The 24546-nt window shown below is 39.4% G+C and overlaps 2 protein-coding genes across 2 annotated transcripts in view; one reads left to right on the top strand and one right to left on the bottom strand.

Moving 5' to 3' along the window:
- Positions 1-900: 900 nt before the first annotated feature.
- LOC138003570 (ATP-dependent RNA helicase DDX54-like) overlaps positions 901-24546 on the top strand; it is a 39337-nt gene continuing 15691 nt past the window's right edge. Inside the window, exons 1-18 of the mRNA XM_068849684.1 lie at positions 901-1176; positions 2827-2974; positions 3121-3191; positions 3303-3354; positions 4208-4272; positions 6969-7040; positions 7402-7451; positions 7755-7796; positions 8454-8549; positions 9063-9125; positions 10224-10282; positions 11734-11795; positions 14127-14163; positions 15778-15872; positions 16463-16520; positions 18433-18500; positions 19360-19444; positions 20307-20365. Of these exons, the coding sequence (XP_068705785.1) occupies positions 1024-1176; positions 2827-2974; positions 3121-3191; positions 3303-3354; positions 4208-4272; positions 6969-7040; positions 7402-7451; positions 7755-7796; positions 8454-8549; positions 9063-9125; positions 10224-10282; positions 11734-11795; positions 14127-14163; positions 15778-15872; positions 16463-16520; positions 18433-18500; positions 19360-19444; positions 20307-20365 (1335 nt within the window). The 5' untranslated portion in view covers positions 901-1023. The remainder of the gene's footprint in view (positions 1177-2826; positions 2975-3120; positions 3192-3302; positions 3355-4207; positions 4273-6968; positions 7041-7401; positions 7452-7754; positions 7797-8453; positions 8550-9062; positions 9126-10223; positions 10283-11733; positions 11796-14126; positions 14164-15777; positions 15873-16462; positions 16521-18432; positions 18501-19359; positions 19445-20306; positions 20366-24546) is intronic.
- Positions 23415-24546, bottom strand: part of LOC138002924 (kelch-like protein diablo) — a 2130-nt gene continuing 998 nt past the window's right edge. The window contains exon 1 of the mRNA XM_068848886.1: positions 23415-24546. This exon is cut by the window's right edge and continues 998 nt beyond it. Coding sequence (XP_068704987.1) covers positions 23784-24546 — 763 coding nt within the window. The 3' untranslated portion in view covers positions 23415-23783.

Here is a 24546-nt window from a genome sequence, read left to right as displayed (position 1 = left end):
GGCATTTTAAACCAGCCATATTAAGTAAGTTCACCACGGCTTCTGTCCTGTCCTTTTCAAGCTTATAAATTAGTACAGTTTTTAACTGCAACCAAGTCTCATTATATGCGTCAAAGTTTCAAATGGGCATTTTAAATCAGGCATATTAAGTCACTTCACCACGACTTCTGCCCTCCCGTTTTCAACGAAAACTGCTCAAAGCTAACTTTCTCTTTATGCGTTGCTGATCTGTATTTCTGACTCCTTTCTGGTTTGCTTTCAAAGACTCAACTCGTAAATTCGTCGCGTTTGAAACCCCAAGATGGACACCATTACTACGACAACGCAACTTGTCTTGACAAATGTTTGGCGTCCTTTCACCAATTTTCTCTTCATGGCCAAGCTTCTCAACATCCTCCGGCATATTGCTCAATGCTTCTTCCTTTTCTTTTCTTTCATTTCCTTCCAAACTGGGGAATATTAACCTCTTTCGTATTTTAGAATGCGTGTTGATACTTGCGCGAGATGGAACATCCGCGATCACTCTTCGATGCAAACGCTTCTTTTTCGGGGCCCACAAGATGTGCTGTGCAAATGCTGGCTTGTCTTCCATAGGCGGAGTGACTTGGACAGTTGAGACGCACCCGTCCATTGCCTTTTCAGCGTCAAAGCAAGAAAAATGATACAATGTTTCAGTCTTTGAATAAAAAAAATGGGTGACAAGATTTCACAACGTCACCTTTTCACGAAAATACACACTGCGACTATAAATACGAATTTCGCGCGTCCTTGACCTTGATGACGCAGAAACTGAGATCTGATTGGTCAATGCTCGTCTGTCACTTTTGCAATGACCAATCAAAAAGCAAAGTCGTATTTTCAATCCAACCGCTGACTTAGCTTAGTGTAGGCGCGGAAAGCGTGGAAAATGGCCGACAAAGCGTGCAAGAAAATCTTTTAAATGGTTTTCTTCTTGCATTCATTACAATCGCTCACCTCCCGGAAGCTTCAAACATTCGGTGTCTAGTTAAGCATTCAATAGTCATGGCCAAGAAAAGGTCTTCTAAGGTATCCAGGAAGACGTCCAGTGTGAAAAGGGCTCAAAAAGGAGGCCGAGGAAAAGCGAATTCTCATACCTTTCAGACCTTTAGAAAGAAGAAATCACGGATGAACACGGAGAGTCAGAAATTTGATGAGGTGAGAACTTGTTTTAACGTATACGGGGATCGAAAGGAAAAATGAACTATCGTCTTAGCAGAGTTGAGGGTTCAGTTTGTCGACCTTCTACAGAGTTGACCGTCTGAGTTTGTTGGTCTAGATCTCTTGCTACTCTGCTCCGAGAAGTCTTTCCCCTCACCTAAAAACCAATAATATGATTTGATTTCATTTCATTTCTGTAAAGTGTCCCCAATTCGTGCCTCAGCAAATAATAAAATAGCACGAAATACATTGTACACTTGACACTAGCCCTTGCTTTTTATTATTATTATTATTATTATTATTATTATTATTATTATTATTATCATTATTATTACTATTGTCCATAATATTCGCTCGGTAAAAAGTATTTAAAAGACTAAAAATTCTTTAAAAAGTAGAGAAAACCGAACGTTTTCGGCGTTTGTCCATCTTTGGGGTAGTTTGACCATCCGCATGATTGTGTATTTTATGTCTATCAGGTAATTCCCGATGGGAAGAGTTTCGCTATGTAGCAATGAATTTGTTTGTTTAGAGCAGGTCTGTTCTAAACAAACAAACAATGGGAAGAGTTTCGCTATGTAGCAATGAATCTATTTGTTTAGAGCAGGTCTGCTCTAAACAATTCTGTCATTATTATTATTATTATTATTTTTATTATTATCATTTTTATTTTATTACAGCGGTTTTCAATTGAGTGTCGAAAGTAATTAGGGAATTGCTTTGGTTTTGCATTACTTCATTCAGTGATTGGTTCAAAGTTCTTGCGCCACTTTTTCAACCAATCAAAAGTGGAACCAAAACCAATCGTGGCTTGCGCGTGTACACTTTCCCATGCGTTGTGTCGGCTACATGTAATTACTCCGGGTTTTGATTGGCCACAGTAATTACTTTGGTTTTGGTTTTACGACACTCATTTGAAAAACGCTCTATACTAATTGTGACCATTATTGCTATTAACATAAGATAGAACATAAACCACTTAAATTATTTTCTAAATTATTTTAAATAATTTATTAAATCATGTATTAAAATTAAATCAAAATTAAATTTTATTAAATTAAATTTATTAAATTATTTAATCTGCCTAAAGTAATTAAAGTTCAACAGATGAGCTCCTATATACCATGCATTAACCTTTAGTTAGTGCTAAAAGATGCTGGTCTTTACCGTATGTACTACAGTGTATCTCCCATTTCTATGATTGCAGTAATAGTATGTGGAGAAAAAGAAATTTAAGAAGGCTCAAAAGGGTTTTCAACTGAACATGTGCGCAATTCTAAAGCTGCTCACGTCAGCTCAGAATTCAAAATGGGTCACCGGAAATTAAAAAATACTGGCGATTTTGGTCACCTTTTTTCTTTCTTCGTGAATAGGAGATGTATGTTTATATTCCATCTGTATTATAAACATACATATCCTATCCATGAAAACTATGAAGATTTTGCACAAACACTTAAATCTGTTTGTTTTGGTTTGATTATAATTCACAGGTCTGGAGTTATCACATAAGACAAACATGTTGTGGGTGGAGGGTTATTCCTTTTAGCACTCCATCACCCCTGCTTTACTTACAGTAATTGGATTTCAACTAAACACAAAGCCAAATTCCATTTTCACCAATCTCCAAATTCATTCATTTGATTTTAGGTTGAAACTGAAGGGCTTGACTGTCCTACACTTGAAGATGACACTTGCCACAATGGAGATGATGATGGTGATGAAGAACTTAATACGAGGGGACTTGTCTCTGCACATAACAAGAAAAGAAAGAAGTCTGGAGGATTTCAATCTATGGGTATTAAAAATATGTCATCTTTGGGTTTGCACTGTGAACACGCCCTCCTATTCTGCCGTCTCCAGCCACTTATGGATAATTATACATGTGTTTAAAAGCTGTTGATTCCCCTGTAACCCATAATTAATTTTGTCTTCACTTTTTAGGTCTAAGTTATCCAGTATTCAAAGGAGTTATGAAGAAAGGGTACCGACTACCAACTCCAATTCAAAGAAAGGTATTAAAGATTGTCACATGACTATTCAGTGTGAGAGTTGATCATCATTCCAGCATGTTGGTCTTGACTAGGTTTTATTAATGGCATTCTTTTATTACTGACATTGCTTAGACAATACCAGTGATTATGGATGGAAAAGATGTGGTTGCCATGGCAAGGACAGGTAAATAATAAAGGAAGTAAAGATACATGTAGCAGTAATTTATTTGGAATTTTGATGCGTAAACTAATGGTAAATGCAATTGGACTAAGTACTATTATAGCATCAACTGGTCCATTATTTTCCTCTGTCCAATTTAATCAAAACAATAGTAATGATAATAATAATAATAATAATAATAATAATAATAATAATAATAATAATAATAATAATGATAATGAGAATGATAATGATAATGATAATGATAATAATAATAATAATAATAATAACAATAACAATCATAATCATAATCATAATCATAATCATTTGAAAAAAAATAAAAGAAGACAGTACATTGTGAGATGAATTGCATAACTTGCATATTGTGTGCATGTCTTACAATGTAATTTTATCATGATAATTATCCTATAATTTACAAAAAAAAATGTTTTTTTTTAAATCAAAGCTGTGAAATTTATCCTTAAAGTTAACCTTGTATGATGTTGAAGGTAATTAATGGCTATCATTGATACCTGCGTTGTCTTTGAATTTTTTACTACTATACGCCGGTAGTGATGACTTTTCGTGTATTCTAGATTGCAGATATATTTGGTACATTTGACATTAAATTAATTTTTCTAGGAATGGGACAAAATTGTATAGTAGGTTAATTCAAGAAATAATAATAATAATAATAATAATAATAATAATAACAACAACTTATTATCATTATTATTATTATTATTATTAAAATGTAAGCAAAACTCCTAATTCAGCCTCCAAAATTTTTTTAAAATGTTTTTCGTAAGATTCTACAACATTTTTTTTACTGCAATATTCAACATGTCTTTGTATTGTTTTGTTCTGCTTTTGCCAGGTTCAGGAAAAACTGCTGCCTTTCTGATCCCAATGTTTGAAAGACTTAAGACACATACAGCCAAGGTGACTGTGCTTCTGACTGTAGACTTTGTAAACAGAGCAGAGGCAGAGGCTCCTTTCTATTGTGTTTGCTGGGTTTACAAGTACGGGAAAAGAGGCCTTTGTCATGGGTCGCACCGCGCACCGGTGGCTCAGTTGGTTGAGCACCGGGCTGTCACGCTGGAGGTCGTGAGTTCAACTCCGACCAGACCAACACTCAGGGTCTTTAAATAACTGAGGAGAAAGTGCTGCCTTTGTAATTACATCTGCAAACGGTTAGACTCTATAGTCTTCTCGGATAAGGACGATAAGCCGGAGGTCCCGTCTCACAACCCTTCAATGTTCATAATCCTGTGGGACGTAAAAGAACCCGCACACTTGTCGTAAAGAGTAGGGCATGTGGTTCCTGGTGTTGTCGTCTGGTCTTTCTGGTCTGGATAGGGTAGGGTGGAGCACCTCGCATAGGACCCCGAGTCCTGTTCGTGCTCCTTCCCTCTGGGCAGGTTTGCTCAGTAGAAGAGACAAACCAGATATCTCGTAAAACGGGTCAAAACTCACTGTGTTGAGCATGTGCAGTGGTTACTTAGTGACCAAATGCTCATGTGATACTTCATGTTGTGTTGGCTCCCTTAAGGTTACCGTATGTATACCTTCAGATCGACAATTTCCTTCAAATTTGGATTTTTGGGTCAAAGTAAGGATCGAAACGAAATGTCTAATGTATAAAAGAAATAATTCAAAAAGATTAAATATTGGCACAGAAATGGCAGTTTTAGATGTTTGCTTGGTCGGAAATAAAAATTACCCGTTTGATTCATTTGACAGTCTTAGCGCTGTTTTCTCAAATCAAATTTTTCACTTGAAGCAGACACTTTAAGGGGCTCAAAGGGAATTTGTCTGATTGCCCTGAAATTTTGACAGTGGCTAGATTAACATATAAACAACGAAAACGTGTCTGCGAATTTTTATTGTAAAATATTATTTTTTTCTCTGAGAGCGATTTTTGTACAAACACTTCACATTCTTTCAATACTATTTTGAAAACGTTCTATAGCTTTTCACTGTAACTGAGTATGGCAAAATGCAGACACGGTTTTTTTAGCGCTTTAGAGGTCATGAAAAATTCGAGAATTCATTTCATTTCAAAACTCTTGATAGCCAGCTTTATAAGCTTTAATTTCATGTAGGGGTTTAGGTATCTACAGTTTAAACCAGACGTGCTACATCGCTCGGACGTGAGACACCCCTGAAGGTATACGGTAACCTTAATAACCTCTGAATTACTGTAAATTAATGCGTAGAACACAGCAGGCTCAAGTCACAGTTAGCAAGCATAATTATCATGGGGAACGTGGTTTGAAGAGTGCTATCCAAAGTTGTGGATGGCGGTTGGATCAAAGAGAATTAGCAGAGGTCCCTGTTTTCTGTACTTGTCAGCCTAGTGAATACAAAAAGAAAAGAGGTCTCTGCTAGCAGGGAAACACAATGTTAACATACCCTTTTCCTCCTAAAACGTCGACTTATGGATTTACTGTTACCAAAATAATATGTTACTTGCCAATGGTGAACACCTTAGCAGAGTTGTCATTAGGGGCTGTAACTCGTAACACTTGTTATGGCTGAGCACAGTGAATGTTACGGGTGATGATTGCTGCAGTATGAATATTCACGGAGCAAAACAAATTGAAATTAATTCATAACATTAACCTTCTAAAATATTAAAATATAAGACGACTGTTTTGGGTTAAAATTGAAGTCTTTTCCGTAACAAACCTTGTTGGATTGTGATACCATTTTGATCAACAAAACCCATTATTCAACGCATCGTACTTACTGTAAATGGTATTCCATTGACCACTTTTCATGTTTCTGTGTTGCGTGACCATTTCCAAGTGGGTAGTTTATCTTTATTCATTGTTGAAGTTTATCTTTATTCATGGGTATACCATTGAACAAATGGATGAACCCTGCATCAAGGTAACCTGGAATCGACTTTTTTCGTAACTGTGTCTAATAAATTTGTTTTTGTCCTGTTTATATTTCATTAGTTTTTGATTGAGAAAAAAAAAAACGCTTCACTGCAGGAAAATGCATTTCCGACAGGCTAATTTTGTGGAGGTTTTCTCCGGGTACTCCGGTTTCCCCTTTCCTCAAAAACCAACATTTGACTTGACTTGTGTTAATTGTTAATTTCAGTTTAGAATGTCCCCAATTAGTGCTCCAGTGCTAGAATGTCTACTAGACACTTAAATAAAGTTCCTTTCCTGTCATTATCAACTCTCACAAGCCAGTGACTCCTGAACCATTGTCTGGCTTTAGACAGAGTAAAATCTATCGAGTCTCAGTCACGCCGAGAAGTCAATGGGTTAAAATAATAATATTTAACAACTATAAGCGGCTCGGTAAATATCCACCGCTAGCCACCGACACTGAGGTGAATAGTTGTTTTAGTATATACTAAAACAGTGAGACAATATACAGCACAAGAAACTAATTTGGATGTTTTCTTCACTTGTCACGGATGCAAATCGGGACGCCATTTTTTCCCGAGTTGCTCAGAGGTAAATAGCACAGGATATTCGGAGTTTGACGAGCCGATGAACGCGGGTGCTGATTGGCTATCCACTGTTTTAGTATATACTAATATCTGTTATATGGGTTTATTTAGCAACAATAATTATTATGACATTATAAATATTCATGTTCAACCCCATTTTTAGGTTGGTGCTAGAGGGCTGATTCTGTCTCCCACACGAGAGTTAGCCCTTCAGACTCTCAAATTTACGAAAGAGGTAAAGAATCAATCATAATATTGTTACTGGAATGTGCAGTACATGTTTGGAAAGAAAATGTTCACTCGACCGACCACTATTGATCTAAACTTGGAGAGTTTTTTTTGCACCATCCCACGTTATTTTTAGTGGTCATTGCGATTGCCTCTGAACTAGGAGATCTATACCGACTTCGAATCCTACTTGGGCTGCCTTTTGCGAGACAAAGAAATCTTACCCAAGGGCAGCCAAGTTGCAAGACCCCCCCCCCCCTCCCCCCCAAAAAATAATAGTCGAATCCTTTGCTTTGCTCTTTGAACAAAGTAATTAATGCTTATTTATCTTTATTCATTTATCTCTTTATTTTTGGCCAACTTTGCAGCTTGGAAGATTCACCGGTTTGAAAGCAGCAGTAGTATTGGGTGGGGACAGGCAAGTTTCACCGGAAGGAGAATTTAGATCTATAAATATTAAATATTTTTTTGCCAATTTTATTTTATTTTCTGTGTGTTGTGTAGTTGCAGGTCAATTGAATGATTTAATGATCAATTAAACAATGAAAATTTTAAAATAAGTTATTAGTAGATAAAATATGAACTGGAGGTTTGTGTGGATTGGGTGTTTACGATCATTGAGCCATTTGATTTGTATTGGCATTTGGCATTTACAGAGGAGCACATGTGACTTATGTAAACACTAATTTTTCTTAATTATTGCAAAACCATTCACTTGTAGGATGGAAGACCAATTTGCAGCTTTACATGGGAATCCAGACATGTAAGTCATTGTATAAAGCAGGAAGAAAAAGACTGTGGTAACAGTATTTACCTGTGTATAATGCGCACCCGTACATGTATATAATGCACACCCGTATATAATGCACACCCCATTTTTCAAGGCCAGAAAGAAAGTAGAAAGTTCCAATGCTTTTAGGCTGACCATATTTGGTAAAATGGCTAAACCATCGTTACGCTTCTCTGTGATCCAGGCCATTTAATCTTGCTCGAGACGAGGCCACGCGGCTTTCCTCCCACGATCTGCACTTTTCAGCGAATCATTTGCTGAAGGTTTTCCTTGCTTTTTCGCCAAAGACAGATGTTGCTTTCTGCAATACCAAACTCTCACTGGGCTGCTCGATTTCCATGTTGTTCTGAAAATTGTAGTAATCTGCAACTTCTCTGCTCTGGTGTAACTTTGTCGTTTTGTGTCTACTGTTGCCATTGCTCATAAGTTATGTCGATCGGAATAAAGATGCTTTGGACAATTTTCTTTTTTTTTGATAGCTTCACTTGATTTCATATCCACAGTTCATATATGATCCAATTCATATATCATTACATCGTAGTTAGTTCTTCGATCAGCAAAAGGTTTTTGAGGCAGTGAAGGCTGCGGCTGTGTTAAACCCTTACACATTTTTACTATCCTTGTTTGTAGCATTGTGGCCACACCTGGGCGTTTTCTTCATGTTATGATGGAAATGGATCTAAAATTAACATCAGTGGAATATGTGGTGTTTGATGAAGCTGACAGGTATGTTTTGTACAACACCTACAGTACTTATCAGTATAAAAACCGCTCCCAAAAGGGTTAATTCAATTCAGCTTTGTTACTTCAAGAACCAATGAGCAGGATGTTGTAAGTATTTATTCTTGAAAAGGTTAAGCATATAATAATCATTTTTATAGGTGCTGTGGTTTTGCGTAGTTGTAGACATTTTGGATTCTGGACCTCAGGATCAGTCATAGATGCCAGGATTTACCATTTCACCTTTAAATACTTTAATCAGATTTGGATTGTTTTTGGAATGATTTCAAGTAAATCTATAGCAAACGGATTTGCCAAAATGTTTTTTTTATGGACTTGAGGCAAGTTACTCCAACTTTTTCCCAACCATCCATCAACAAAAACTGGTTCAAATAAGTTGTGCACTTAAACAGTCATTTGAAGGAATCAGTTTTGTTATTTGGGGGCTGTAATAGGCTGAAGAAATATTGTGAGTTTTTGGTTGATTTTGCATAATTATTATTTTTGGCTGTATATTAGACTCTTTGAGATGGGATTTGCTCAGCAGCTTCATGAAATCATCAATCGCCTTCCCGACTCCAGGTACGTATTACATGCCAATACTGAACCTGAACCTCTTTTATGTGTCATTTCACGAGATAATTTGGCTTTCTTTTCTGTTTTAAGTTCAATTCATTTCACTAACTCACAGCATTCCATTCCTTTTTATTTTCTCTCTTTGGTTCTCTGCTAGCGGCAGTCTCTTTTTTTGTGTTTACTGGGCTGACGATTATGGGAAAAGATACCTCTGCCATGGGCCGAAACTCACTTTCATTTATTTATTTTATTAACTTTGCCAGAGCAGAGCGCCGCAACAGCTTGCGCCAATTACTGTGGCCCCTTTTTTACCCTCCCAACCATGATACACAACAGAAGACAGACCACAACACCGGGAACTACGTGCCCTACTGTTAGCGACAAGTGTGTGGGTTCTTTTGCATCCCACAGGATTGTTAACATTGAAGGGTTGTGAGATGGGACCTCCGGCTTATCGTCCTTATCCGAGAAGACTTGAAAGTCTAACCATTTGCAGATGTAGTTTATACAAAGGCAGCACTTTCTCCTCAGTTATTTAAAGACCCTGAGTGTTGGTCCGGCTGGAGTTGAACTCGCAACCTCCCGAGTGACAGCCCGGTGCTCAACCAACTGAGCCACCGGTGCGCGGTGATTCAACTGCTGTTCAAAGTTGTGGACTCTTCAAACCGCATGTCCCACAATGTGTGTGCTGACTGTGAATTGAGTGCGCTGTGTCCTGTGCTACCTTTACAGTACTGTAATTCTAGATAAAACTGTAAGAGCGATCTGTCCTCATAATTTTAAAAAAAGGGGGTTAAAACAGGTCTAAAAAACATTAAAAAGCTAAATTATCGGCCGCCTTCTGCGACTTTAGTCAAATTTCACAGGTCTCGCAGTCTCGTTTTTTGAGCGGTTATGTGTGTCTCGCAGTCTCGTTTTTTATATGAAGGTGTCAAACACTTTGAAGTCTCGGTCTCACAATCTAAAAAGTCAAAATGTCTCGGGCTCGCAAAGAAAAACGCTGGTCTCGCCGTCTCGCAAAGTCTCACATTTACCATTCGCCACCCCTTACATTAACATGACTTGTATAATTATGTGGATCATAATCTTCCTTTTCTTCTGTAGACAAACTCTATTGTTTTCTGCTACTCTTCCAAAGTTGTTAGTTGACTTTACGAAAGCAGGTAATTAACTCTATTTATTAAGAAGTTGTAGAGGAAAAAGAGGGACATAAGGTTCTTTTACTGTCCAAAGCCAGTTTTGTTGTATCGCTTCCTGGCAACATGTCCCTCGTTTCCACTTCACCTTTGCATCTTCTCATGGGGACAAAATTCACTTCCCTCCCCTAAACATCAGGTCCCAGTTGTTCAAGGGCCAGATAACAGTATCTGGTGGATAAGTCAATACCCAACCGTTTCAATCTGTGCAAAGATTTCTGTATTTTGTTCACATAATTGAGACTGTGAACGCTTAAATGGCACATCGAAGTAAAGGTGTATGCGAAAACCTTTGCTAACTTTAAACGTGAAGCAATAGTTTTGTACTCTGGATAGTGACCTCTCCACTGAATAAATTTATCTGGCCTTGAGACAATTGGGGCTGTAAGAATTCCATAAACAAAGAGGCGTCCTGTTAGAGGAATATTGTCCCAGCAATGTGTTACTGCATTGATTTTATCCCAGTAATATGTCCTCTATTTGTGCCCCCTTTGTCCCTGCACAAAAAAAGACTTTATGTGTTACATGTGGACATTGTACTGTAAGCCAAATACAAAATTAACCCCTTCCCTCTGGGAATCAGAAATGAGCAATAATTTTATGTCACCAGGATGTAATAATATCATTATGGACTTTAATTTAACAGGCTCTACAAAACTAACTCCCCTCCCCTCAGTGGGGATGGCGCAGTGGTGAGGACACTCGCCTCCCACCAATGTGGCCCGACTTCAATCCCCAGATCTGGCATCATAATGTGGGTTGAGTTTGTTGGTTCTCTTCTCTGCTCCAAGAGGTTTTTCTCTGGGTTTTCTGATTTTCCCCTCTCCTCAAGATACAATGTGATTCGATAGAGCAAGTTTCAATCGAGTGTTGTAAAATGAAAACCAAAGAAATTGCTTTGGCCAATCAACCGATTCAGTAAACTTATTAAAACTCAAAGTAATTACACGTAGCCGACACAAAGCACGGGAAAATGTGCATGAGCAAGCTATGATTGGTTTTGGTTTCACTTCTGATTGGTTGAAAAAATAGCAAGAGAACTTTGAACCAGTCACTGAGTGAAGTAATGCAAAAACAAAGCAATTTGCTAATTACTTTCCACGCTCAATTGAAAACCGCTCCATGGATTAAGTTGACTTGATGTCATTTGTGCACAACCCCACAAGCTATTCAGCTTAAGTTTAAACATTATTGTGTGAAAACAAAGTTCTATTATTATTAAAATTATTATTAGCATCAGAACTATTCCCCAAACATGAAGATCCCTACTGGAGTAAATTGTCTGCCATGTATAATTAAACATTTTATCCTCTTTGTCTCAGCAACATGATTTTACTATCTTTGTGCATGTTATGTTTTGGCAACATGTTCACAGCATTATTATACAGACTTCAAAATGTGGTGTGTTAACATTGTAGGCCTCACAGATCCAGTGCTGATGAGACTGGATGTAGACTCAAAACTGAGTGAGCAACTGAAGGTTAGCAAGTTTTTAATAGTTATAATAATTATAATAATTATTATTTGTACTTTAATGCACTGTCCTAGTCTGGAGTACTGTGGCATTTGATATAGTAAGATTGTTTAAATTCACTGCTTGCTTGAAGTCAGGAGCATGCTTTAGCAGCTGTCGTCCTGTAATTATGTCAATACCAACTCCCCTGTAAGGGTTTCAATAATATAATTTGAATTTGACTGCTGGTTTGACTACAGAAATCGAGCGTTGTCATTGTCAAAATGAACGTTTTACTACAATTGCATGTAATCTAGAAAGCTTATTGGTTATTTTGCCTTGTTGATAAGAGTCAAGACAACGCTGATTGTGTCATGCTTGCTCCAATGTGTCACGCAATCATAATAGCCAATCAGGAATGCTTATTTTGGGAAATAAACCAATCAGATTGTGAAAAAGTTCTAGACAATGACTGCCCGATCTTGGTCACACTCTGAAAGAAACATTTTCTGTGGTGTTGAATATTGTGGAAAAAACAAGTTGAACGTGGTTTGATCACTGTTGTGACGAATGTTGTTGTTGATAATAATACAGACAATGCTGAACCACAAATCAGTACACCTGTAATTATTGTTAGTCTTTGGTTTTAAAGGATCATTTTGATGATTGTTTCCAAGAGGTTTTCAAGTCAGAGTTGTTACCCATCAAAGTCTCCTACAAGCCAAGTTATTCATCCAGCAAACTCCCGTGGCAGCGAACCTTTTCTACAATCGGCGTCAAAATTGTTGAGACACTCTTATCCTTCAGAGTCGATTTCAAGCTTGGTGCGCAAATGGCCCCCTAACCCGCACCCCCGGGACAATGCTGTGTTGTTCTGTTTTCTACGAGCCTTGTCGACAGCACAACATTGATTAGGGTGGGGGAGGGACGGGTATCCCGGAAACGTACTTTTTGGACAAGTTTTCTCTGCAAAGAATGAATGTGGAGTTGCCAGTGTGCTCTGTTGGCAACTGTCTCAACTAATTTTGTTGCCAATTGTAGTCTTGAATGGCAATTGAATAGCCACTTTTACTTACAATCATGGAGTCTGATAATTTTTTTTAAACAATTTTTTTGTGAATTTGTTGAGTGTTTTAGAGCAAAGTTTAATGTCATAATGTTGAACAAAGCAATGTTGCTAACCAAATGGCACAGAAAAACAGATAGGTACATGACAAGCTGTCCTTTGCTGAACACAATGGCTGACCACTCTGCAGAGCTACGAGAAGTTGTTTCAATGAATTGAAATGAAATGAAATGAAATGAAATGAATTTATATGTAAAGTGCAGGTTATAGATGACTGAGACAAGCTGCTGGACAACTTTCAAATGCAAATAGTCGCCTTTTATAGTCACCTGAAAAATTCAGGTAGCTCCAACAGGATTCGAACCAATGACCTCTGTGATGCCAGTGCATTGCTCTACCAACTGAGCTATGAAGTCACTCAGTTGGGAGCAGGTCAATTTGTTGGGCTTATTTCATTCATTTTATTTTCATTTTCATTTCATTCATGAAGTCATGAAGTCCTTCACAGGAACAAATCAGCCCAACAAAATTAATTGGCCTTCTCCCAACTGTGTGGCTTCATATGTGCTACATTATGTGCTGCATATGGGAACTAGCACTTTGAACACGTTACACTCTAATCAGTTAAGTCTGTTGAAATATAAGTGCTACACGGCCATCGTTTGTAAAAACGTAACCCTTCATTGTACTTGTACATGTTCATTGCCGTGACTTTAACATCTTAAGTTCCCACGGCCTGCTCCCGTCTGACCTTGTAGCTCAGTCGGTAGAGCAGCAGTGATCTAACCCGGTTTAATTCCCACCCTGGTCAGAGTTTTTCTCTGTCCTTGTGTGGGCCCATTTCCATTTGTAGGGCTAACTCTCACATGGTTCATATCGGGAAAAAAAACTAGCACTTCACATTACACTCTAATCAGTTTAGTTTCTGTGGCTTCATAGCTCAGCTGCACTGGCATCGCAAAGGGTTTGAATCGCTTTGGAGTCTATAAAAAGCGACAGTTGCTTAAATTGTCCAGCAACGTGCGAGGATCACGTGTCTCAGTCATCTAGAGGTTGTTTTGTGACGTCACCTCTGTGCCCTTTTCACAACAACTTATCCATTCTTCATGTGAATGAGTTGAAAACGTTTGCGAAAGTGAGCTGATGGGAAAATTGAGCCCTTTTGTGTAAACCTGTTATTAAAGGTCATGGTGGTTATTACCAGTAGAATAGGACCTAAACATTGTTGTTTCAGTGCCGTTTCTTTGGAATCTCCTTGACTGATTTTGCTTTCTTTCTCTTTAATTTCTAAGCTGGCCTTCTTTTCCTTGAGATCAGATGACAAACCAGGTACAGTATTAAAGGAAGTTGAAAACAGTTTTCACTGATTTACATGACACCTATTGGAATATTGACTTTGGAAGTACACTAAAATATTCCTAGAAGTGTGCACTGATCGTTTTGTATTTCGTATTGCATTTATGTGTAGGATTGTAAATAGTAGATAAAATATGAGTGGGAGATCTGTATGAATGTTTACAATGGCGACCCGAAGGCGAGCCATTATAAACGCCCATTTTATTGCACTTGTGAAATAAAACAATAAAATTAATTGAATACAGTAGTGATATCATCTGTATCAAAAGTTAATGAATACTAATTAGCTGAGCAGGAGTTTGTAATAAAAGTTCATTCTACTGTTTAATAATTCATAAATCCTAGTTAACCCGCAATGCATTTTGTTTTCTCCATAAATTTTGCAAAAGCTATTGTCAACTATTCCCGAGTGCATTTGAAAACAATAGTTTATGCAAAATTCGTGGGGGAACAAAATGCATTGCGGGTTATATGAAAGTCGCTGATTGGGGTTTACAGAGGAGTGCATGTTACTGAAATAATACTAATGCTGATTGGTCATAACTTTGATGAATAAGTAATTAATTTTACAAGTAACGTAATGGGGCACTTGCTGAAATTTTTTTGTAAACGTCACAAAGTGTCCCGTCCCAATAAAACGTTTACAGCCTGGCCCCCAGTTGTTCAAAAGGTGGACAGCGCTATCCACCGAATAAATCACTATTCATTGGATAGCGCAGTATCCCTTATCGGAGTTATCAGCGGTTTTGCCACATAAACGAGGCTAAGGGGTTATTTTGTATCGAATTGACCTTTAAGCCTCTTTTGCATGTAGTTTTAAACAAAAAGAAAATGTGCCTGCAGGCTCAACTTCAATAAGATCTATTGGTTTTGCTATGACTTATCCACGGATAGTGATTTATCTGGCGGATAGCGCTATCCATCGTTTGAACAACTGAGACCTTGTTATTAACTCGAAAATAAATGGATCGCGCAAGTACTGTAGTGGGTTGCATGCATTATACCTTTTTTTGTAAAAGTTACTTCTGTTCGCATAAAAAGTTTTCAACCTGCTTATTAACTGAAGTCCGGGTGAAAAGTGTATAGCGTTGAAAGCGTTCTATGATTGGCTACTCAAACTCCCAATACCTTTGCCAGTCACCTCCGAGCAACTCGTGGGGGAACAACATTGTATCTTTGCAGGAATAAATTAGTTAAAATCACCTTTTTGTGCTATGTTATCTCAGAGTTTAAGTTTATCCTAAAACAACTATTCACCTCAGTGTTGGTGGCTAGCCATCTCCACTTCGGTGAATAGTTGTTAAATATCGGACACTTTTGCCTTTTTATATAGAAATGTTTTGCGTGCGGAATGAATCTTAAGGCCTGGCCAAACGCTCGCAACATTTCAACGCAACATCTTGCAACATTGTTGGGCACAACATGTTGCGTACGTTTAGCCACCCTGTTGCGATATGTTGCGTGCGTTTGGCCAGTCCATTCAACACATGCCGGCGCAACATCATGCAACAATGTTGCGTTGAAATGTTGCGAGCGTTTGGCCAGTCCTTTACAATGTAATTAACTTAAGCTTTCTTCTTATTTCAGCCGCGTTATTGCACATTCTCCAAAACTTGATTAAACCTCCACAACAGACTCTCATTTTCACAGCAACAAAGCACCATGTGGAATATCTGAAAGAGGTGTGAGTTAGCTTTGTTTTACATTTTACATTAGGGAGCACGACACGGACATGTGATTGTGTGATGGAGGCTGAATTACGGTCCATGTCTTAACTCTATGGAGAACATTTTCGGTGCGTTCGATTGACCCTATTCCGGAGTAAGAATACGTGCATGGAATGATGATTTAAAACGGTACGTCTGGCGTTTTGAAGCAACAAATGTAATGAAGATATGTTTAAAATAGTATTTTAGCAGGAGTTTGACAATTTGTGAATCTCCTGGCGTAAAAACGAAGGATTTCTAACTTCTATTCCATGTATTCCTATTCCGGAATACGGTCAATCGAATGCGGGACAATATGTTGCTCAAAAAGGGAACGCCCCATGAGAAGACTCGATGGGTTTCAGCTTTAAATTTTGCCTTGTATAATTACAGGTTGTTTACTTTCCCTTTTTTGTTTATAAAGTTATAGATACAATTCAGTTGGAAAATTTGTAAAAAAAAGGGAAGATTTGCTGGTAAAAAAAATGGACTTCAGATAGGAGGCATTCTTGTGATAAAATTCCTCACACGTTGCTGTTTTGGCTACTTATTAATTGTTTTTACAGTTGCTCGACTTGGCTGGAATTCAAAGCTCCTTTGTCTACAGTACATTGGATCAGGCAGGTTAGTCGAGGCCCGTGAGTTAGGATGACCTTAACTCCCTTCATCTTTATCTTCCCATGTTGCCGTGCATCTGTTGAAAATGTCATGTCATTTCATTTCATCACTCTAAAATTTGACTTAGCTCTATCTTAAAGTGGTACTAGGATTAAAAAAAAATTCTTCAGATTTTGAAAGTGTGTTTGCTTAACACCTTCCTGGCAAAATTTTGAGCTTTGATTTTTATCCAAAGGCTGTTTACTTTGAGTGTAAGTTTTTGATTTCACAGTCCGCCATTACTCACGTTCAAAACTGACCGATTGGACCTCAGAGGGTTGTAGCCAGGGCAAAGTGACGTCATTCACTCAATAGCTTAAAATAGCCTTTTTCACGGTTAGTTTTTCTCATTCGCATTACAATGTAATCTAACGTGGATGCCAGGCAGTGGGCCCTTTGCAGGTTAGTGATCACATGGTACAAAAACCGCCATACTGGAACGCAAATTGCGCACTGGGACATCTTAAACAAAGCAAGATAATTTAAATTTTCTTTGTTTTAGATGTCCCTCCCAGTGGGCAATTTGCGTCCCAGTATGGCGGTTTTTGTACCATGTGATCACTAACCTGCAAAGGGCCCATTTCGGGTTAAAACTACAAAATAGCCCGAAATTGCCTCACATACATGCTAGATTGTATTGTAATGCAAATGAGAAAAACTAACCGTGAAAAGGGCTATTTCAGCGTGTAAACGCAGTTTATTACGTATGCAAAACACGTCTGCAAAAAATCTGAAAGCCCGAAACTCCCGTGCTGCATATTAATTCAGCCGCGTACAAACGCATTGCATTCTTAAACTAGCGAGTCTTTGACGTCATTTTCTCCTCGATCCAGCTCTCTCAAGATTTTAAAGTTAGTTATGGCGGCCGTTAAATAGGAAAATTCCAGTTAAAATAAGCAGGTGTCTTTTTGAAATTAAGGCTTAAAACTTGGCTCACTTAGTGTTTTAATAGTTAACATAGTTTTCAAATCCAAAGGAGAAAAAGATTTGATTCTTTGACCATAGTACCATTTAATCACCCACTGAAAAACTATGTCGCCATTAATTAAAACTCTTTGACGCCTGAACCGGCCAAAACCGGCCAGACTTAGTATTTTAGTCTGTCTAACGCCAGACGATTTTACTCGTCAATGGGGTACCTCCAGGAGTCAATCCTTTTCACGTTGTACAATACGGGCGAACTGTCCGGCAACTGGATGGGTGCGAATGGGTTTAAAGTAAAGGTAGAAAAAGAACGATTCACTGTTGTACAGAACTGTTTGCTCACGTTGATGATATCACGTTAGGGACCTTAAGATCTACGACTGCGACGGTGGACGAAAACGTCACCTCAAAATAGAACTCTCGCGATTACTTGGTCTCGTTCACGTCCAACGATTTGGGCAAATTACATTGTATCCTAAAAATAAAGTGGTACAAGCGGTTTCACAGTGAAAAGGGAGAAATAAAGATTCTCTGTTCCATGCTTGTACGTTGTCGTCAAAACCTCAAATTTGGTGATTTCACGTCGTCGTTATGCAGAGGACCGCAAACCTACTTGCTAAAATCCTTGCTGCACGTGCAGCACGATTATTTATGCTCTTTTACCCAATGATATTATTGTCTTGTTTCGTAGCCGTCGTCGTTTGTTGTTTGTGAATTACGGCATACAAATGCACGGAAATCAGTGCTGCACGTGCAGCACGAGTATTTTTTCCTTTTTAAACCAATAATAATCTTGTTTTGTGGCGTTGTCGTTGCCGCTTGAACTCTCCACTTTCACACGTTTCTTTGAAACTTTGGCCGGCTCAACGGCTCCTGTGCTAAATGGGAGAATGTCCGCCAGGCGTGAGTTACTGAAACATGGACCTAAGCTATTGATAATTTCCATTCATTTCAGCGAGGAAGATAAACATTGGCAAATTCCAACACAAGAAAACTGATGTTATGGTTGTCACAGACGTGGCTGTATGTAATCTCAAAACCTTTTTTCTTCGCGTTAACTCGCAACGCAGAACTTATCCTCGATTCTTTAAAAACAGCTATGGACTGCTGTAAAACTCCTCTCTTGCTAAAAGCTCACGGCAAATTGCTATTGTTTTTGTTCTGATGGGGTAAGAGGGCGCCTGCTGCTTAATTGACGTTCGCCAACCGTCGGCCGTCGACCGCCGACCGCCGACGGGTTGACTTCGTAGGCCGAGCATCGCATTTCCGTGGTCTCATTTCTGGTCGGACCAAAACCTAGAGTTGTTTAATGATTTGAGGAAAACTGCTGCGTTTGTAAGAGGATCAGCATTTGGCGAAAATGTTTTATCTTCGTAAATATCAGCAAAATAAACCATTAGCCCCGTGTCCCAATTCTTGGTTTGCACTCACGTTATTAGACGACCGTGTTTAATAATTGGTGCACTAAACAAGAGCACAATGTGGCTCGCATTTTGCATAATGATAGAGCCAAATTCCTAAGAGACGTTTTCGGTATTGTTCAGTACTCCAACATGGCTACCAATGACGTCAGGTTCAAGCCAAGGATACTTGTTGATGAACTCTGTAGGCTGTTGCAATACTTGCACATTTTTCGCCTAGATTAAGGAACGGCGTTTCAAGCATTGGGGTCTGATCTCTTCAGGACACACTGTATTTGGAGCCTTGTTTGTTGTCCGGAAACCTAAGTTTTACGTACAATATGATAGGAAGACCTGTTTGGATACTCGTTCTATTGAGTATTCTATTATTCCTATCAGACTCTTTCACATGTAGTAAGTTCCTAGTGAGTCTTGGGTTGTTCTAGCCTTTGTCGGCTAAGTTCAGATGTGTTTGTCGGTAGGCTCGAGGTATCGATATTCCCATGTTGGACAACGTGATCAACTATAACTTTCCAGGCAAACCAAAGCTTTTCATCCATCGCGTAGGTAAGTATAGCAAGACTTAAATAGTTAAATTATAGACAAATCGCATTTCCTTAAAGCGGTCTGCTACTTGTCAGTTTCCTTTGCGACTTGTCTCGTAGTTCTTTTCCATAGTTCCACTAATGGCAAAGCTCCTCCATCTCCCATATAAACCTCTAGCAAGCCACCGCTCCTCAGTTCGCTCAGACGAAGGGCTAACGCTAGAAACATCACCTCAAAAATCTTTTTTACGATGGTTAATTTAGGGGAGGCGCGGTGGCCTCATGGTTAGTGCGCTCGACTCCGGACCGAGTGGTCCGGGTTTGGGTCCTGGCCGGGGACATTGTGTTGTGTTCTTGGGCAAGATACTTTACTCTCACGGTGCCTCTCTTCACCCAAGTGTATAAATGGGTACTGGCGAATTTAATGCTGGGTGACCCTGTGACCCTCCAAGTCGCTTCATGCTACAGAAACCCGGAATAAGCCTTCTAGGCTCGTAGCAGACTTTACAATTTACCTTTAGAGCGGTGTCGTAAAAGAAATACCAAAGTAAAGCAAACCGCGGAATGAAGCCGTCCAAATTTGTCGCAATTCCGTGTAACTTGCTCAAAGCGCGGGAAAAATTGCACGTGCAAGTCGCGATTGGTTTTGATTTTCCTTCTCATTGGTTGATAAAATGGCGCGAGATTTTTAAACCAATCACTAAGCGTAGCAATCGGGTAATTACTTTCGTCAGTCATTTGAAAACTGCTCTATCAACTCGTTTGATAAAACCAACTTTTCGTGTTTCATTCCCCACCGACGACGCAGCATCACAGTTAACTTCCTTGTTGAGTGTTAAAAGAAAGCCCTATTAATTTCCTTGGGTCTATTTTTTTTTCTCCAGGTCGGGTTGCCCGAGCTGGGCGAAGTGGGACTGCATACTCGCTTGTGGGAAGCGACGAGGTGAGTACAAATAGACAATTTTCGAATTCTCACGGCTGGACTGGATCTAGTATGGAATGGAGGCTAATGCGGGCAAATCTTTTCAAATGCAAATTAATTTGCCCGCGTTAGCCTCCATTTCATGCTAGATCCAGTCCAGCCGTTAGAATACGAAACTGGCCTATTAAGCACAAGCGACGAGACGTTTTTTCAGCCACAAACGGCAACCGGAAGTAATGTTTTTCCTTTTAAACTTGTCTTGTCACTACCTCTTTTACAGTGCTATGTAGCTTTTCTCTTTTAGAAGCGATTAGTGTTACAATCTGGCCGGGGTCTACTGTCCTGGCCTGTTTCTCTCCGTGTCAAAATTTAACGTCACGGGTGTATGTTAGAGATTTATCTTTATTTGCCAAACCGAAACATTATGGTTTTCTGGGATAAAAACAACCAAAAAATTTCCATACCGATTTTCATCCTGTACCTTTCAGCCTTTTTAAAAATCGGAATTTTCACTTCTGGTGGGGTACATTACCGCGCCAGTAAGGAGACTGGGAATAGCAGGCCAGTGACGTCAATACAGGAACGCAAGGAATTTTAGGGATAGAAATTTCGTTTTTTTGGTCTTTTGCATTATTGCAACCAAATACAATGCATCTTAGACGTAGTTCAGGAACTTCTGAATCTAACTTAGCGAATACGAAGAATGTCGCTCTGATGAAGGGCTAACGCTCGTAACGTCAGCATTCAAATTTCTTTAAGGTGGTTCAGTTTACCATTAATAATAAAGTATTCTCGTTTGTCTCACGATGTGGTCACTTGTGATGTAGATCGCGACGTTTCGACTGCTTACTGCTAGTGTTCATCAGGCGATGAGGTCGACTGGTTACGCTTCACCTTTTAAGCAGGATGCTCCGCTGTGATTAATTAGCCAGTAGCAAATCTTTGTTTGTCTCGGCAAAATTTGGCATAGGCATTGTTTCCATTTTCTCTTGGGACCATTATAAGTCCCAAGAGAAAATTAAAACAATGCTTATGCAAAATTTTGCAGGGACAAACAAAGAGTATTATGGTATTTTTGATACTCGCTAATAAACCCATTTCAAGCGTTCGCCATTCGTCAGAGCGAATGGGTCATTTCGTTCATGAGGCAATTCGCTCTGGCGAAGGGCTAATGCCCGAAACGCCAGCTTTCAAATGGCTTTACGGTGGTCAATTTACCATTTCATCGCACTTGATAAACCCATTTTTGTGTTTCATTTCCCCATCGACGCAGCACCACAGTTTCTTTAGCAATTAAATTTATCTATTTAATCGAGGACTGATGTGGGATAATTCGGTGATTATTCCACTTTCCCTGGTGGCAGTTTCGTTATCTCATTTTTACAACCAGAAAAGGTAGGTATGCGTTAGTCTTCCACTTTCCCTGGTAGAACAGTCTCGTTATTTTTACAACAAAAAAAGGTAGATATTCGTTGCGACAAAAACCTCTTATTCCTAACGGGAAATCCGCTCTCCATTCCCGCTGCCACCCTCTCCACCCTAAAAAATCGTTTTTGCTTTACCAGTAGAGTTTTCCTGTAGTTGTTCTAGACTGCTATTTTCATTGGTCTCATGACCTGTAGAATCTTTTGTTATCAGGGCGAGGTGCACTGTTTCTGTTGTATCTTCTGTTGTTTCGTTCTCCAATCACACCAGGTCTCTCCTTTTTTCTTACCAAAAAAGGGCGGTATCACTTTATTCCCACAAAAATTTCGTTCTTATTATATTATTACTTTATCTCCAGAATTCAAGTGCTAGCTACAGGCTCACTTTAACTTTTTTACGAATTAAGTGCTACATACTACGAAAACCACCGATCTGTGGAATGGGCCTGAATTACTGAATTACTGCCCCGCCTGCTTTAACTTGTAAATAGTTCAGATTCTTGAAAGGTGTTGTGTTCGACACTACTTTTCAGGCCAGGGAACCTTTCTTGGATTCGAAGAAACAGCAAGTCCATGGTTGCTCTTGCAACTCATGATTTTGAAAGCGTATCTTTTTATTGTGGTGGTTCTTCTGGTACACCTTGACGGCGAAAGCTGGCTACTACTCACACAGTGGGAAAGGAATTTCATAAAAAATGTTTAACTGAAGTGGGGGGGGGGGGGGGGCAGTCACTCAATAATTCGGGCCCATTCCACAGATCGGTGGTTTTCGTAGCATCAGTACTCGGAAGTGTTTAATTATCCGTCTAACCCTAATGCAAAACAGAAAAAAAATGTTTTGTTACTAAAGCGTACCAAAACTCTTGTTTATCACATTTGATCGCCCGTCGACTATCCTGCTTGGCAGTAGAGGTTTCCTTGATTTCCAAAGGAAATCGGTGCACAGACCTCCTCGATGTTCATGCTGCGCGACGTCAATTCAACGTCACTTTCACTCTTCCACCATTGGGCAATCGTTAAAATTCAAACTGGTTATAGCGCGGGTTTGAAACCGGTTTTAACGGGTTTAAAACCCGCGCTATAACACTTAAATGTGTTTAATTATCCGTCCTAAGTTCTGGACAAGGTACCCGTCAACAAAGATCTCGAACAAATGATTACATTTCCGTCTGATTCTTATCACTATTGCTCATGATCTCGATTCGGTTGTCACATTGCAACTCTCGACCTCCTTAAATCCAAATGTAGCATCAGGGTCGATTTTGGCAATTCTTTGATCGCATCTGACTTCACGACGGCCATGCTGGTATAAAGAACAATAGGGAAAAGGTCATTTGGGAATTTGACGCCATTATTATGCAAAACTTGAGCTACATTTTTGTATTGTTTTGGCACCAACATGGCCGTCTTATCACGCGAGTGCAATCAAGTAAATCAAAAGTGGACGGGTATTTTGCAATTGATCCAATTTCCTTGCAGTCCGAAGCAAACAAAGTCTAACACTGAACTAGTAAGACAACAATTAGGGAAAAATGGTCTTGACGTTACATTTTCCACTTGCACTCCCCCCTCTTTCCCCACCTCCCCCCTTCAATGTTGGTAACGGAAAAAGGAAGAGTTGGCGATAAGAAAACAACGATGTTTGGGGGGGGGGGGGGGGGGGGTTTGAATGGAAAGACTTTAGAGGAGGGATGTGTCTCAACACTGTTGGCGCTTATTGTAGATTTCGACTGCAATTTGGAATCAGTAAGCACGAGCAAATTTGTTTTCAAAGACGAACATACAAGCTTGTGATAAAACATTAACGACTGATATTTGATTGCGATTAATTGATAATAGGACTGCAATTCAGGGAGTAATCGTGCTTTCAAAGTCACTGTTTTCTCAAGAAATGCACGCGTATCAGAGTAATGTTCCGATGATAAAGAACACTACTGCTGGCTTGAATGAAAGAAAAATTTCCATGGTTTCTGCTCATCACTTCACTTTAGGAAGCATAAATTTGTATTGCTGATTTAGTCATCTTGTTGGACACAAAACAATCTTCCACCTTTAATCGACGCAACCAACGTTTTCGGAAGCCAGGTAACGCAAGCGTGTATAAAGTCCGATGTGGACGGGTTGCGTCCGATTTCTTCCCACTCCTCCCTTGCTTCATCGTAACATTCCACGATTCCCCTACTAAAAGTTCCTCCAAACACGAAGACCTTTTTCTTGGCCTTAGCGATGGCAGCCTCCGAGCGTGGCACGTTCAGTTCGGTCGGAAGTAAAGTCCATATGTTTGTGATTGGATCGTACAGCTCACAGTTGGACAATGGAAAACAATAGTCTCCCGTGCCTCCCACCACTAGAATTTTGTTGCCCATGACAGTTGCACTGGCAAAGCAGCGCAGCTCATTCATTGGCGCGACCGACGTCCATTGGTCGCTTGCAGGGTCATACTTTTCCACGCTATTGAGACCTAGGTTCTGTAGCCCGTCGTAACCTCCGATCGTGTATATGAAGCCTTCCAAGGCCACAGCACACAGACCCCGCCGTATCGAGTTCATGTGAGCCAGATCTTCGTGCGAGCCGTCTTCTGGTTTAAAAGAGGTCATGTCTTTTTCCTTAAGAATGAATATTTTATCCTTTAAGGATACAGCCGCCATTGGCTTAGAACTGAATTCGTTTTGCACCTCACGCCAGTGGTTTTGGCGAGGGTCAAACTTTTCGATGGTAATACGTTCGTCCTCCCAGCCGATTGCGAAGACTCGCCCCTCGCAGACCGTGACAGCTCTT

The sequence above is a fragment of the Montipora foliosa genome, chromosome 5 (assembly GCF_036669935.1).
Source record: "Montipora foliosa isolate CH-2021 chromosome 5, ASM3666993v2, whole genome shotgun sequence".
Taxonomy (NCBI): domain Eukaryota; kingdom Metazoa; phylum Cnidaria; class Anthozoa; order Scleractinia; family Acroporidae; genus Montipora; species Montipora foliosa.
The sequence above is the reverse complement of the archived record's forward strand: the minus strand, read 5'-3'. Positions and strand labels throughout refer to the sequence as shown.